The following is a 16,239-nucleotide window of genomic DNA, read 5'->3' on the forward strand; positions in this document are numbered from 1 at the left end:
CATCACTCCCACAATCATGAGTGACTGGTGCCTCCTGAATCTGGGGGGTACCTGCAGAAGTCGCTAACCCTGTTGGGGGGGCACCAGCCCTACCAACAGCATCAGTGTCAGCTGTTGGGGGGGCCCCATCCCCATCGGGGGGCACATGCACCCCCTACTAGTTGCCTATGCCCACAATGCATTGCACAAAGCAGCTGACTCCAGGCTTCCACCCCACGGATCGCATAAGAATGAATTTACCTTGCATATAATGAATTTTTAGTATAAAAGGCCATTGCATAAGAGTGAATTGGCACATACAGAACCCTCATGAAGTGAGGGAAACCTGTACCTATGTTCCAAAATTATGGAAACATGTCTCCTTGTCCAATTAAGTAAAAGGAAAGCTGGAACAAAACCATTGCAAAAACGCTAGCTGGAAGGCATGGCGCTCTAACCTTTCACAGAAAACTAGAGTACATCTCCCTCAGGGCGGCCGCAGGTTGTCTCTCTCAGACCTGAGGGGCCAGCTGCTGGAGGAAAACATACTGGGGAAGCAAATCCTATAGGCTGGAAGCTCCAGGTATGGCCTTTCTTGGTGAGAGGTGGAAAGGGAAAGGCACAAAGGCTCTGAGTTATTTGCTCTGTGGAGATGGAGGGACGGGAAAGTTTTCCTAGCTACAATGACTTGCAGGCAGGTGTGACGTGCCAAACACCAGTCTGCAGCAGAAAGGCACGATGCCGAATCGGACGGTCCGGCGCCAAGGGAGGAAAACACAGATGTGCACCTGCCAGAGGCAAGGTCCCGCCTCTCGAGACTTTCGGAGAAGGGACAGTGGCACCTCGCCCCCTGGCCGCGCCGCAGCCTCTGCTCCGTGCTTCTTCCTCCTCCAGAGCATCCTCCTGGGGCGGGGCGGGGGCGGGGCACCCACACCCAGGGCTTCTGGGCTTGTGCCGGGCCAGCAAGGGCCCCTGACACGGCCGTGCCCCCGCAGCCAGGCACTTCATCGCCCCTGCCAGCGCCGGCCCGACTCCCGTGCCTCCGGTTCCCCGCGGGTCCCGGCTGCAGGCGGAGGACCCCGCGGCGGGGGGCGCAGGCTCCTCTCCCCGCGGCGGCGTCAGTGGAAAGTCCCCCCCGGGCGCGCGTCACGGAGCCGGGCCGCGCTGACGGCGCAGCTGACGCTCTTGGCTGCCCGCGCGCGCGGCGGCGGCGGCGGCCACAATGGGGCTGTGTGGAGCGGCGGCGGCGGCCCGGCCCCCGCGCCGCCCCCTCCCCTCCCCGGCCCGGCGCGGAGCAGGGAGCCGAGCCCGGGCGCCGCAGCAGGTAAGGCGGGGAGGAGCCCTCTCCTCTCCTCCCTCCCTCCTCCCCCTCCTCCATTGCCATTTAGGAGTGAAAGCGGAACACATCTGGTGCCCTGAGTCCCTGCGGGCGGGGCTGCCCCGGCCCGGCCGGCTCCCGCGGGGGCGCTAAGCGAGGGGGCTTTTCTTTGCCGGCAAGCCCAGCTCCGCCGGTCCTTCCCCGCGCAGCTGGATTTCCGCTGGGTGCAGATGTTGCTAATGGCAGCTTAAGCACGGATGGGCAGATAGCATATGGGATGCAACACGTTGCCATCTGGGCCGTTTAGCCCCTCACCTCCGAGAATATCAATCACATATATTCCGGGGGAAAATGTAATGACTCTCGGAACAGGAAGATGAATCGCCTGCTGCGATTCATATGCCTTGACCTGATGCTATGTAGCAATAAGATGGGAAATGGATCTCACCGGGTTTTGTTGTTTCGGGGTGGTTTTTGGTTTGGTTTGGTTTGAATCCAGTGAGCGTGTGAGCAAACGGGGGTAGGCTTCAGCCAGGATAATCATCTCTTTGCATTTATAGGATCCTGACAGCTGTCAGACGTGCCCGACGCTGAGGCGTGACCGGGCCTGCTCTCTCGCAGTGACAAGGGCCGGCGTGGGCTCCGCTGTGCTCACTGCAAGTGACTGTAACAACAAAAGTCCCAATGCCAGTGTGAAATATTCTGACTTTGAGCAAAACTATCTTGATCTGCACTTCATATTTCTTTTAGGGACTAGGAGTAGGGACAGGGGGGAGCAACATAAGGACTAAACTTTAGAGTACTTCAGAAAAACTATTGGGGGTAAAATTAATTGCCTTTTAGCAGTTTCCAACATGTTTTATATTTTCAACCATGAGTTCAGTTGTTTGACTTTTTATGAACTAAGACTTTTTGACTTCAGAAGGCCTATTCATTCCCCACCGGGCCCCAACACACACATTTACAGAAATTTGAACATGCAGAAAACGAAGTGTTCTTAAGGAAACAGGTATGTATGCATTATTGGTAGATCTTGCCCAATGATTGTTCAATATGTCTTGAATGTGCAATAACTTGTGCATTTATTGGGGCTCTATTACAAGTCAGTAGAAGGTCACCCATTACTTTCAAAAGGTTATCTGATTGGGCCCAGCCAGACTTTGTAAATTCACTAGCTTTGTAATCTGTTTCAGTGTTATGATTTTAACCTTTTGAAGCATGATCGTATCCAAAAGGAAGGTTTTGCACCTGTAAAACTCCAGAGTATTTATCCCTTGATTTCTACACTTAGCCTGATGATTGATTTTTGAAGGACACTAATTTTAACATGTAATGTGCTGCTATCTTGTTATCTGAAATGTTATTCAAGATGGAAAGAAAATTAATAATTGTTCAAAGACAGAAAGCAAGAAGTATAATCCATCATGCACCTGTTGCCATTCTTTCTTATGCTGGGTTGTCAGTGACACATTTTTATCCTAAATGAAGTTACTCTGCTTGCATATTAGTAACCAATACACGCTGTAAGGTCTTTGGAGATGGAGACTGCCTCTTCATTGTGTTTCATGTGCCCTGGGGCCCTGGCTTCTAGTTGCTACTATGAAGGCAGGGATTGTCTCTTTATTGTGCTTGATGTGCCCTGGGGCCCTGGCCTGTAGTTGGTACTTCTAAAAATAATAATCTGTACACATATGCACGTGCACACACATTGTGTGTGTGTGCAAATTCCATGTCCTTCATCTGTAAGATAAACCTCAAGTTATTAAAAACTGTTCAATATGTTAAAAGATGACCTTTCACTCTCAAAATGTACAGAAAAATACATGACCTTCCCTGAACAGGAAAAAGGCACCTTGTTTAATTAATATATTATGTATGTATATCATGCAAAATCCCACTGATGGTATGAGATTTGCCTTTGTCTCCATGTAGCAGACCAGAAAAACAAAGCTCTTGTTCTGATAAATGGGCCTGAGCCGGTTTTCATTGGTGGTTTTCATAGTATTGAGCCCCATTTTCTTGTACCTCAAGGCAGGGTTTGAATTATGAGAGAGTTCAGGGGGCTGAGCCCTCCCATAAGAAACAAAAGCACCCCTGTAAGATTTGAGAATCATAACCTGGGGTGGGGGGTCTCTGATTCTGTTAGGCCATTGTGCTGGGCAGCCCAATTTTTTTTGCAGACTCCCCAAAAAGTCAAAGTGTAATTCCAGCCCTGCCTCAAGGGCCACATTAAGACATGTGGAAGTGAAGTCTGAGTTGCCTATATGTGAAGTAAAATATTGCTTCAAGCATATTCCTGTTGCCAACAGGGATACAAATAATATAAAACTCAAAATTGCCACTCTGCAACAACAAAAAAGTTCTAATCTTTTAAAATTGATCAGCATACCTTTTAACAAAGTATTTTTTGTGGGTTTTTTAAAAGAGGGTTTATATTGGATTAATATTTAAACATGCCAGTGTAAGTATGTTTATGAATGGATCAGTGTCTTTTTTATAAAAACTATTGTTGTCATAAATCCTAGTTAATTCTCAACTCTAGTGTACTTGATTCTTACATGATCTCATCCATGCTAACCTTTTTTACTTAACCCTGTAGTCTTTACTAAGCAAAGAAAGCTCCCCATTGAAGTCAGTGGAAAATCTTGACAGAGTAAGGGCTGCAGGCCTATGAAGTGGCTTACTTCCAAAATCAGTCATATACAACATATGTCAGTGTTGTTCTAATGAACTGAAGAGGGAACGGTTTTAAATTATGTTTAGATATCTGTCTTCTAAAATTCAAACTTAGTGCCAAAAAGAGTTCCCTATTCACATACCTCTTAAATTGAGAGTTGAATGGAACACCAATTGCACAATGATGTATCCATGTACATATATGTGTGTGTGAGTGTATCTATGTGTGTATGTATAAAATTTTGTATGGGCAGGAAAGGATAAAGAAGTTAAAGAATTCCAATACCATATATTGTGGATTTTAAATACATTAGTTTCCTTATAGTGACATTTGATTGCATTGCAATCATAGCTACTTGTTTCTCTTCACACTGATATTTTAAAATATTTAACACTGCTATATTTCATTTTAATGTAAAGGCCTTGGCAATAAATGGCTGGAACTTTTTTGAACATGGAAGCTAGATATAATGACTCTGTACAATAATAGTTCAGTACATTTTTGTGTATAACATTGCAGAGTTCCTCCCATCTTGCACTTTGAGAATTCATTTTTATTACTCAGCTGACAAGTTGCTGCTTATCTAGAATGGTTCATCCTGTCAAATTACAATTACTTACATAACTTCACATTCATATTCAGTTTTTAGTTTATCTTTTAGTGAGGGCAATATGTAAATATAATATAAAAGTGCACTTCATAGTTAATACTTTAAAAGAAGATTGACAGTTGTTTTAATTAAATGTGTTCTTTGGGCTCCTGTATTTGGATACCAAAATACAGCATTTCACCACATTTATAAAATTGTGTTTGCATTTATTTAATTTAGGTTTCTTTTTTAACGCGTGTAGCCTTGAATGTTTGTTCTCCATTTTTTTTTCACATCATTACTCTGATACTGCTTGATTAGCTCCCTCCCCAGTCATGATTGGTAATTAAAATAGGCATTAAAATTAGTCACTTAGCAATTTTGCTGTTCAATTGGCAATTAAATTACTTAATTGCAATTAAAGTCCTAATTTTAATTGGCAAAATGATAGATGTAGATTTAAGATAATATGTATAAATACTTTAATAAGTGTCTATATAAGGATTACTTAATTACTCAACTTCAAGTTTATGCTGTTAACTTTAGAACTTTTAAGTGAGCAATGAAATTTATATTACATCTATTCTAAGGATATGGTAATTAGGTGTATTACTTATCACTATAAGAGTTTTTGCTATAAGTTACTTCTGTAGCTTTTAAAATTGTATCCTGGGCCAGCCATTGTAATTGTACATGTTCTATGTTATGTATCCTTTTAGGACTTTGATCCTGCCTGGCTTTCACTGAACTGGTACCTACTGAAGCAATCTAGGGTTATTCATAGGTGAGACTGAACCGTCATAATTGCAGGTGAGAATAACTAGATCCACATTTTATACAAAGAATATACAGTGATTATAAAGTTATTAGCTTTTTTTTCTTTTAAGAAAGATTCAAGGACACAACATTAAAGTTGTTGAATGAATTATTACTTTTGATTGTAGATATGTTACCATAACTTTTTTGATACCTTAGCGAAACATGTAACAGCTCGCCAATTTAAAACTTAAATCAAATACTATGTTTATACCTGTTATTGTTCTTGATTTCAGCATGTTTAATTGAATACAGACAAACAATTTGGACCTCATATTCATTTTTTAACTGTAAATTTAATTTACAATTAAAAAAGTATTTTAACTCTTAAATTGAAAACACATTCAAATGGAATTTTTGGCAAAACTTAGGCATACATGCAAACCTTATTAGGGAATGATCACCCTTTGCCCAGCTGTTCCATTTTTGCACAGTGCTTTTGGTCTTATCTGTTTTAACCACATTTAAAATATAAAATGTCTAAGTATTTATTTAAAAAAGCATCTTTTGGATCCTCTCTTTTTAAAACAATGGCTCATTGTTATCAAGATGATAGCACTTTTTGTGCAATTTTATTCATTCTGGGACTCTACGTATATCTTACACATATATTTTTTCTAAGCGGAGTTGCATTAACTGTCATCTACTGAAAATCATAATCAAAATGTTTTCTATACACCAAAAACAAGGTAAAAAAGAATAATGCATGCAAATGGACTGAAGAGCTGAATCATACTCGCACAGCAAAAATACTAACTTGCCTTATTCTTGAACTGTTTTAGTAGAAAACTATGAAAAAAAATTATGTTTTTTTTTGTAATACACAAATTTAATTGCAGCAGAGAACTCCAGAGAATTAATGATTTTCTTCTAAGAAAGCCACATTCTTACACGTGTCTGATACTGCACAGGCCAAATTCTCATTCTGCAACTACTACCGCTGCAAAGCTACCTCTCTTGGCTCCTAGCTGAATGGAAGTCTAGTAGATTTCCAAAATATTCGTAATGAAAGATGTAATTTCACTCTAACTTTGCTCATAAATTTTGCTTTTTTTCAGAATTATTTTCCTGCTGTGGGTCCCACTGAATGAAGTAAGAGTTGTGCTATTGACATCAATAGGCATAGAAGGTGACGCGTATAAATGTTTTTAACATGTATGAGATAAAAGGCTTTCTTGAAATTGTTTTTAAATTATTGACTTGAAAGGTTCCAGAATCCTAAGCTGCATTTTTATTTGTATATGTGACAGTATAATAAAAACATAACAAAATACCTGTCCCCCTTATACTGGTCTTCATTTGGTTGCACATAATAGTAAATATTATCAAAATTATTTGTATCATGTAACGCTTCTGCTTAATTTCACATATCCACAACTTAAAAGCTAAGGAAATATGGTGTGTTTTTTCATTCTTGCAGTTATCAGCTGACCTGTTAATATTTTGTTTTAAAAGCTAGGAAAAAAAATGTTTGGGATAAAGAGAGAAAGACCATAACTAAAATTAGCACTGAAGGGAGGAGGAGAAAAAGGTGCACCAAGATCAGGCACCAACCATTTCTCGGACTCGGAGCAGCATCGTTTGGCTTCACTTCTACACGACCTTCCACCTGTTTTATAAAGGATTTCCTTTAATCTTTTTTCAGATGTTTTATTTCCTTTTCATTTCTCAGGAGGAAGTAGGACTCAAGTAAGTGCTGTCTTCTAAGTGCAGCTAGACTTCTTAGCCTCTTCCCTTTTGGCGATAACCTTTTCTGGGGAAGTCATTAGGCTTCAGGCCTAATCCTCCCATGACGGGACACCTGCACCTGCCCGGAGCCTAGAGGCCCGCCCGGGAGCGTGACGGCCCGCGGGCGGGCACCGCTTCCTCGCGTGGGAAGACCCCGCAGGCCTGTCGCGAGTGACCCCTTCGGCCACAGCTGCCGCGAGACTGCAGGGAGGGGCGGCTCTGGGGCACGAAGAGACCCGCAGCGGCTTCGCCCCCGGGCGCGCAGGCTTCAGCCGGGCCGGGGTCGCTCCTCCACGGGCTCAGGCCCCCTCCCGGCAGGGGCGCAAGGCCGCGCACGGGCCGCGCCCTGGGCACCGGGGGGGTGGGGCGCAGGCAGCGAGCCGCGCGCGCGCGCGCTCGCTCGACACCCGGCGCAACCCGCGAGCGGCTAAAAATAATCCCGGGCGGCGCGGAGTTTCCGACGGGGGAGCCCGGCAGGCCCTGCCCACCCACCGCCGGGCCCCACGCGCGGCTTCCCCGCACCCTCCCGCCGGCGCAATGGAGCAAGCGCCGGGCGCGGGGCGCTGCCGCCGCCGCTGCTATTTTTGGCGCCGGCGGCGGGTTGCGTCAATCGCGGCGTCCCCTTGCGTCACGCGCCGCCGCCCCGCCCCTCGCTCTCACTTTTTCCCTTTCGTGCGCCCCGGCCCACGGGCGGTGGCTGACGCGCCGCGCCGCGCTCGTGCTCAGGAGCCGCCTCCCCCCGGCGGCGCCCGGCCTCAGCCCCAGCCCGCCGGCCCGGCCTTAAGGTGGCGGCTGCGGGTTTCCGCGCCCCGCCCCGCCCCCCCGCGGCTATTTATAGAGGGCCCGAAATAGCCGCGCGGGGCCTGGCCGGGACACCCCACTGCGGTGCGGTGCGGTGCGGTGCGGTGCGGTGCAGGCACGTGGGGCGCGCAGGGGAGGAGCAGCCCCCAGGGGAGGGGGTCTCCCTGGTGCAGCCCGCCTCGCGTCTAGTGAGACGGGCGCGGGCCGAGGGGTCTCGTGTGAGCGCCGTGCCCCCGCCCCACGCAGCCCGCCCGAGCAGGGGGGAGAGGCCGGGACCCCCCGCCCCCCAGCGCGGCACTTGTTGCGCCGTCTCCGGAGCAGCCCGGTCCGGTGGCACCTGCAGGTCCCGGGGCGCTCAGGTGAGCCGCTCCCTGCCCCGCGCCCACCAGTGTCCTGCCCGCGCGGGGACTCCGCACTGCCCCGTGCTGGGGGCGGGAGGGGAACATTTCCAGAGAATAAGCCGGGGGGCGAAGACATGGTGGGGCTTGCTCCCGTGTCTTCACGAGCGCTGCCCTCGGCCCCCGCCGCCGCGCGCAACTTGGGAGCGCTGCCCAGGGCCATGCTCCCCGGGGGGGTCGTGGTCTTTGTTTACAGCCCTGCACCTCCGGAGGGGGCGGGGGCGGGATCGCACCTATTTTGGAAAAGCGGTAACAAGGTGAACCAAGGTAGCTTGTTCCCACCTTAAAATCTGCACTCGTGGTGATGTCACGTCGGAAATTTACCAAAGCAAGAACTGGCCAACGGTACGGAGAGATCCAGCCCCTTGAAGGGCTGATTGGGCGGGCAGCACTGACGTGCACTGACGCTTGGAGACTTTAGGTGCATGTTGGCTCTGGAATACGGAGCCCACATAAACAAAGGCACATTGGAGGGAAGGGCCAGTCTGTCCGGCTTGCTCGCGCCGCGCCGGTCCTGCACTTCCCCGCGGAGAGTAACGAGCAAGTGCTCCCGGCGCGGCTGCGTTTTCCGCCGACCCGCCCCTTGGAAACTGTTGTGCGAACAGTTGAATGAATGAAAAAGACATTGCTAACAAGTAAGTATTGGATTTGGTTTTCGTTGCCCCTCTTTCATCTCCCAGCTGATTTGGGAGACCTGTGGGGTGCTCTTCCCCTTCGCTCTGGCGGGGGGCCGGGGGTGGGGGGGCTGTCTCCGTGCTTTCCTTATTCAGCTTCCTCCCCATGTTTCAAAACGCGATTCAGTGAATCCGTCGCTGCCCGGCCTTCAGCTCTGCTTCGGCAAAGCCCGGCCGCGTGGAGCCGGCTCTGGAGCAGGGCTCTGCCCCTCACTTGCTGCTCCCACTTTCGCCCCTCTCGGGGAAGCCGCGCAGCCGGGCCTGAACTTTCCGGGCTCGGCAGGAGCAGAAAAGTTGCTCGGCGTGCGCGTTGCTTGGGAACGTCTGTACCCTGCCATGTCCGTGCTCGGGCGGCGCGGGCGCTGCCGGAGTGCTGCCGCTGAACGCGGACTGCTCCGGAGCGGGTGTGCATAGCCGGGGGGGGTCCCGGGCTACCTGCTCCCTTCACCTCGCGGAGGGCGCCCGCGGGGCGGTGATTCCCCCGCCGATCTCCCTCCCACAAGGTTGCTGTGCCCTGGCCAGCAGCAGTGATGCCAGGCGCGACTTGGCAGAGGAGCGAGGCCGCGGGGGAGGCGGGGTGCGGCGCGGCGGGGCCGGTGCGGGGGCGCGCGGGGTGCCGGTCGGCTGCGTGCGGGAGGTGTCCCGCTGCGGAGCAAATGGCATTGCTGGGGGCGAAGTTAGCGCTGGTGCTTAGAGGAGTCCGCCGCTATGCTGGGCTGAAAAGTCGCCCCCCCCCTTTTTTTAAGTCCGACTAGTGCAAGTTCAGAAAACAGAGCAACAAATCAGCGAGGCGGTGCTGTGTCTTTGTAATTAATCTGAATTACATGTCTCTGTGCGAGTGCACCCATTGGAAACGTTTCACTCCGGCTCTGGGCAGGCTCCTCTCATCTGGGATCCCTGCCTGGCTAGTTTTCTCGCGGCTGGTGAATGCATGTGGCTTCCAGCCATGTAGGTCCTTTTTGTAAAGGGCCGTCGTTCAAAGTCTCGCTGCAGAGCCTGGGCTTGGAGGGAGGATGCAGACAAGGATCCCCCCTTTTCCGTCCTCAGTAACGGCGCTCAGACATGTGTGGGGCGATTCAGAATAAATCCACTGTCTCTCTCGCACGGAAATAACACAACAGAATGATTATATTGCCCGAGACCTAAATAACAACCTGCTTTCAGTAAGTTTTCTCCCCATAAAAGAACTCTTTAGGGAACTATCTTAAATGTCAAAGTGCCACGAGGACAAAAAAAATCGTGTTGGCGCTTCCCTTCCAGCACTGGGAAGAGAATTTCTCGATTAAAAGGCCGCACGCGGTGTCTGACCAAAGCAGGCAAGACGTGCGGCGGGAGAGGCTCGGGGGTTGGCAACACGGTGGTTTCGAGTCCATCCCTAGCCAGTCTGAACATGAAGTCTATTGTGTCTGTGTTTCAGAGAACATACTGGGCAGGCTGGAGTCCTCCTTGGTTTCCTAAAATCTTGGAAACTTTGTTCTCCACTGAATTCCGACACTGTCCGCCTTTAATTCCCTCGAAAACGCCTCTAACTCGCCTGAAGGTTTGTGAGCTTCATTTCTTTCACACCCAAAAGACACAGCTACTCCCAAAGCGCCAGGTAGCCTCCGAGCGCCGCAGGGTCCAGGCAGGTGCCCCTCGCCCCCTGGGCTCCCTGCGCACACGAGCGGCTTTGCCGGGCCCGGGGGAGGGCGGGGGCGGGGGAGGCGGCGGGACACCCCCGGGGGCCCCGTCCCGCACCCCGAGCTGTGCGTGCCGCGCTCCGCTCCCTCTCGCTGTCCCGTGCCCCGCTTCCAGCGCCTCCGGGGGGGCGCGGCAGGCAGGCAGGCAGGGCGGGAGCGCGCACTTGACCGGGCCGAGTCTATATCACGCTGTTTCGTTTCCAGCCATGCCCTGTGTTCAGGCTCAGTATGGGTCATCGCCTCAAGGAGCCAGCCCGGCCTCCCAGAGCTACAGTTACCACTCGTCGGGAGAATACAGCTCCGATTTCTTAACTCCAGAGTTTGTCAAGTTTAGCATGGACCTCACCAACACTGAAATCACTGCCACCACTTCTCTCCCCAGCTTCAGCACCTTTATGGACAACTACAACACAAGCTACGACGTGAAGCCACCTTGCTTGTACCAAATGCCCCTGTCCGGCCAGCAGTCCTCTATTAAGGTGGAAGACATTCAGATGCACAGCTACCAGCAGCACAACCACCTTCCCCCCCAGGCCGAGGAGATGATGCCTCACTCGGGCTCCGTTTACTACAAGCCCTCGTCGCCCCCGACTCCCAGCACCCCGGGCTTCCAGGTGCAGCACGGCCCCATGTGGGACGACCCGGGCTCCCTGCACAACTTCCACCAGAATTACGTGGCCACCACCCACATGATCGAGCAGCGGAAAACGCCCGTGTCCCGGCTCTCCTTGTTCTCCTTTAAGCAGTCCCCCCCCGGCACCCCCGTCTCCAGCTGCCAGATGCGCTTTGACGGGCCCCTGCACGTGCCCATGAACCCCGAGCCGGCCGGGGCCCACCACGTGGTGGACGGGCAGACCTTCGCGGTGCCCAACCCCATCCGCAAGCAGGCCTCCATGGGCTTCCCCGGCCTGCAGCTCGGCCACGCGTCCCAGCTGCTGGACAGCCAGGTGCCCTCGCCGCCCTCCCGGGGGTCGCCGTCCAACGAGGGGCTGTGCGCCGTGTGCGGGGACAACGCCGCCTGCCAGCACTACGGCGTGCGCACGTGCGAGGGCTGCAAGGGCTTCTTCAAGGTGAGCGGGGAGGGCGCAGCCGTGCCCGCAGCAGCAGCCTGCCTGCCTGCAGCTCCCTCTGGGCGGGCGGGCACACGCAGGGCGAGGGCTGGGCTGGGCTGGGCTGGGCTGGCAAAACCCTGGGCAGCTGCCCCCCGAGCTCAGGGCCGGGGCTGCTCCCTCGCCTGCCGCCCCCACAGTGCAGGGGGCCGGGGCTGGCTCAGGCCCTGGGTGCCGGCACCAGGTGGCTGCAGGTCCTTGGAGAGGAGTTGCGTGCAGGACTTGAGCAGGGGGCATTTGCATGTGCTGGAAGCTGCCTTCCCCTTCAGATTGAAATTGGTTAGGACAGAGAGCCGTGTCTAAGCTAACCAAGTGGAACAGAATTCCCTATGGTAAAATTAAGTGATCTCTTTATTTCACCATCCTGATTGAATAATCTTATCATTTTAAATAGAGAAGGTCTCCAAGGAATGTAAATAATATGAATGCCCACGGATTTGTATTTACTGAGCGTCTCCTTCTCCTTCTCTTGGCATATAAAACACAGCCAGGAGCCGCGAGGTTAGCTCAAATGTTAACGCGAGCAATTTCCTTCTGTTAAATGCCCTGAAAAAAAGAGGGAGAGGGAGAGAGAGGGGAAAGAAGGGGGGAAAAGCAATCCCAAGCAGGGAGACACTTTGTCTCCATCAACGGGGCTGCGAAGCTTTCCCGGCCGCTAACCCGGGGTCTGGGCTTTCCTCTGTCCGCAGCGCACGGTCCAGAAAAACGCGAAATACGTTTGTCTGGCAAATAAAAACTGCCCCGTGGACAAGCGGCGCCGCAACCGCTGCCAGTACTGTCGGTTCCAGAAGTGCCTTGCGGTTGGCATGGTGAAGGAAGGTAGGTCCGCAGCTGCTTCCCCGGCTCCGGGTCCCGCCGCCGGGCCGGGCCGGGCCGGGGGGGAGGGGAGGGGGAGGGAGGGGGCGACGCGCTGCTCCGCCGGCCCGGGCCGCGTGCGGGGCAGGGGAAGCTGATCCCTTGTCTCTTTGCAGTGGTCCGTACAGACAGCTTAAAAGGTCGGAGGGGTCGCTTGCCATCCAAGCCGAAGAGCCCCCAGGAGCCCTCTCCCCCCTCGCCCCCGGTGAGTCTGATCAGTGCCCTGGTGAGAGCCCATGTCGACTCCAACCCGGCTATGACCAGCCTGGACTATTCCAGGGTAAGCTGGAGACAATCTTCCCGTGTAGACAGAGCGGCCCCCGCCCCCTCCCGCCACGCACGGACCCGGACCTGGCTGCCCCTCCGCCAGCAGCGCGGCCGGCCCCGCGGAGGTGCCAGGGCTCCGCACCCTGGGGCACTGCTCCCGCCCCCGCAGGCGCGAGGCGGGGCCGGGCCGGGGCGCGGGAGGCGCCGAGGAGCCCGGCCTGGCCCCGGCGCGGGGTGGCCCCGGCGCGGCGGAGGCGAGAGCGCCGCGCGGCCCCGGCTCGCGTCTGCACGGAGATGCCCATTTCCATATTGAAAGCGGCGACCTCCTCGCACCCCCCTAATTGAATTAATTGCCCCGGAACATCTCATTTCCTCAGTGGTCAGAGAGAGGTTTAATTGTTATAAAAGCCTGGCTCCCTACTAGAACCGGGGGTGGCAATTTCACGGGTTATATATTTTAGAGAACCTCATTAAGTGCTTTTTAAAATGAAATCCCAGTTCCAGGCTAACCCCGACTACCAGATGGGCGGCGACGACACGCAGCACATCCAGCAGTTCTACGATCTCTTGACCGGCTCCATGGAGATCATCCGGGGCTGGGCGGAGAAGATCCCCGGCTTCCCCGAGCTCCCCAAGACGGACCAGGACCTGCTCTTCGAGTCCGCCTTCCTGGAGCTCTTCGTGCTGCGCCTGGCCTACAGGTACCGGCCTCCGCTGGGGCTTCTCGGGGCCGCCAGGAAATCGCAGCCTTTCAAGGTCCGCTGGGCTGCGTTTTATTAACTCCTCGGTAATTAGGTGCCCCTTAAATCCTTCATTTATTGCTCTTCAAGTAATGAGTTGTTTAGCTTGGCTCTTCCTCCCCACCCCCGCCGCTCGCTCGCTCGCTTTCCCCGGGTTTTCTTTCACGTTGCCGGCTCTTCGCCTCGCAGGTCCAACCCGGTGGAGGGCAAGCTCATCTTCTGCAACGGGGTGGTGCTGCACAGGCTGCAGTGTGTCCGCGGCTTCGGGGAGTGGATCGATTCCATCGTGGAGTTCTCCTCCAACCTGCAGAACATGAACATCGACATCTCCGCCTTCTCCTGCATCGCGGCCCTGGCCATGGTCACAGGTCAGTGCCGAGCTCCCTTCCTCCGCCTAGCATTGCTTGCACTTGCCCCGTCCCTGCTGCCAGACCTGTAACGTCCCGCTTCCTTGTCTTTTGCAGAGAGGCATGGGCTCAAGGAACCCAAGAGGGTGGAAGAACTTCAGAACAAGATTGTAAATTGTCTCAAAGACCATGTGACTTTCAATAACGGGGGCTTGAATCGCCCCAATTATTTGTCCAAACTTTTGGGGAAGCTCCCTGAACTCCGCACTCTTTGCACACAGGGGCTGCAACGCATTTTCTACCTGAAACTGGAAGATTTGGTGCCACCTCCAGCAATAATCGACAAACTTTTTCTGGACACTTTACCTTTTTAAGACTTTTCCCATGCACTTAAATTGAACTTGAAAGAAACTCCACCTGTCTGAAGGGGAACTCCCCTGTGCACAAAGCAGCGCCTTTGGGTGCCAGATTCCCATCAAACAAAACACTGTTGCTAACCTCCTGCAGGCAGAGCGTGACTGGGCATTTTGGCTCTGGGGCGTCATGGATTCAGATCATGGACTACACAAATACCATGGTATAAACTTTTTATTATCGGTTAAAAAAAGAATTTATTAATAAGGACTTCTGAGTAAAAAGACCAACTTATCTGGCAACGCCGGGTGCGCAGCTACGACTCATATGATAAAGTATTAAGGTGACCCACACATCTCACCCTCCTAAAGACTAGAAGTTTTCTGCTGTAAAAGAAAGCTGTAATATATACTAAAAGTAAATGTTGCGTGGGTGGCATGAAATTCAAGAAGGCAAAGGCTTGTAAATTTATCAAATGCAGTTTGGCTTTTTTTAAAAAAAAAAATTCTGTGCCTATTTATGAAGAAATATTAAAACCGATTCTAAAAAAAACCCCAAGATAAATGAGTTTGCAAAAAAGGAAAATAAAAAGAGAAATAGCTAACTCCATACAAAGGGAAAGCAAGCATGATGATTCTAGGATGACAATGTTATAGGCACTTGCTATTTCAGTAATGTCTATATTCTATAAATAGTATTTCAGACACTATGTAGTCTGTTAGATTTTATAAAGATTGGTAGTTATCTAAGCTTCAAACATTTTCTCAATTGTAAAATAGGTGGGCACAAGTATTACAGAACCGAGCTCCTTGGCAAAGGGACACATAGTGTTTGTAAACACCGTCCGACATTCCTTGTTTGTAAGTGTTGTATGTACTGTTGATGTTGATTAAAAACAAAGTTTATATCTTGATTATTTTGTTGTCTAAAGCTAAACAAATCTTGCATGCAGCAGCTTATGACTGTTTCCAGAGTGCTTATAATATACATAACTCCCTGGAAATTACTGAGCACTTTGAATTTTTGTTTGGTTTTGTTTTGTTTTTTATGTCTAAAATTGTCGGTTAATATATTATTTTATGTTCGAGTAATGTTTTTAATATTGCCATATCCTGTAGTATTTTTCTTTGTATATTTCCAGTACGGCACATTATACAAGTCACTGCCTTTTTTTCTATGGTGTATGACAGTTAGAGACGCTGAATTTTTTTTTTCCTGATAACTCTTTCTTTAAGAAAGACAATTTTAATGTTTACAACAATAAAACCATGTAAACGAATAGAATTTCGTCTTCTTTCTGTCGAAGCGAGAAGCACCAACACCACAATCCATTGCAGAAAAAGGAAAGAGGCTTTGACAGAATAGTAATAAAAAGTGGAAAGGAGGATGGATGGGGCTCTTTCCCTTAAGTAATTTGGGAAACTGAACTTGCAAACTCCCCAGGAAGAGGAAGCGGAAAGCCTAGGATGAAAAGGTTGGTGTTTTCCTTGATTTTATTTTTTGCAGGTGTCTGTCTACACTGTGCAAGCGCTACTTTTTATGGCGTGGAGGTGACATTAAATATTCTTACCTATTTTTTTTTTTTTTTTTTTTGTGCAAAAGCCTAATGCTTTCCCAGATGAAGCTACGTGCCACCTAGGAGTGGGAATTAGAAAGGTGGCAATTCTATAGATGTCGCTGGTTCCCGAGGGCATTTTAAAGCGCATTTACACTGCGTTTAGTTGTAAATATTTGCAGTTTTTAGACTTTAACCAAGGAGCCCGTTCGCATGAGCATACTTCGGGTTCCAGCTTTAGGAAAGCGTTTGCAAACTAGACGAGACTTGCTTGCACCCGGGCTCGGTCTAAAGGAGTCCCGATGCAGCGCCCCGATTAGCAGCTCCTCGAGGTTAAAGCAGCCGGGCAGCAG

At 50.8% G+C, this 16,239-nt stretch overlaps 1 protein-coding gene across 5 annotated transcripts; it reads left to right on the plus strand.

Annotated features, from left to right (window-relative positions):
* The first annotated feature begins 502 nt into the window (after nucleotides 1-502).
* On the plus strand, nucleotides 503-15,581 carry NR4A2 (nuclear receptor subfamily 4 group A member 2). 5 transcript variants are annotated; one of them, XM_090045698.1, is made up of 11 exons: nucleotides 504-1,303; nucleotides 1,858-2,306; nucleotides 5,283-5,373; nucleotides 6,438-8,941; nucleotides 10,398-10,520; nucleotides 10,864-11,729; nucleotides 12,458-12,587; nucleotides 12,740-12,903; nucleotides 13,389-13,591; nucleotides 13,820-13,998; nucleotides 14,095-15,581. In XM_090045698.1, exons 6-11 carry the CDS (start codon nucleotides 10,866-10,868, stop codon nucleotides 14,349-14,351), a joined length of 1,797 nt encoding a protein of 598 aa, XP_089901824.1. In that variant the 5' UTR covers nucleotides 504-1,303; nucleotides 1,858-2,306; nucleotides 5,283-5,373; nucleotides 6,438-8,941; nucleotides 10,398-10,520; nucleotides 10,864-10,865; the 3' UTR covers nucleotides 14,352-15,581. The 5 variants fall into 5 exon arrangements, with proteins under 5 accessions (XP_089901822.1, XP_089901825.1, XP_089901823.1 ...); XM_090045700.1 differs by having other exon boundaries at nucleotides 11,042-11,729; XM_090045696.1 differs by lacking the exon at nucleotides 10,398-10,520 and having other exon boundaries at nucleotides 503-1,303.
* The last annotated feature ends 658 nt before the right edge of the window (nucleotides 15,582-16,239 follow it).

This window comes from Crocodylus siamensis, chromosome 4, assembly GCF_052110815.1.
Source record: "Crocodylus siamensis isolate JL-2025a chromosome 4, ASM5211081v1, whole genome shotgun sequence".
NCBI classification, from domain to species: domain Eukaryota; kingdom Metazoa; phylum Chordata; order Crocodylia; family Crocodylidae; genus Crocodylus; species Crocodylus siamensis.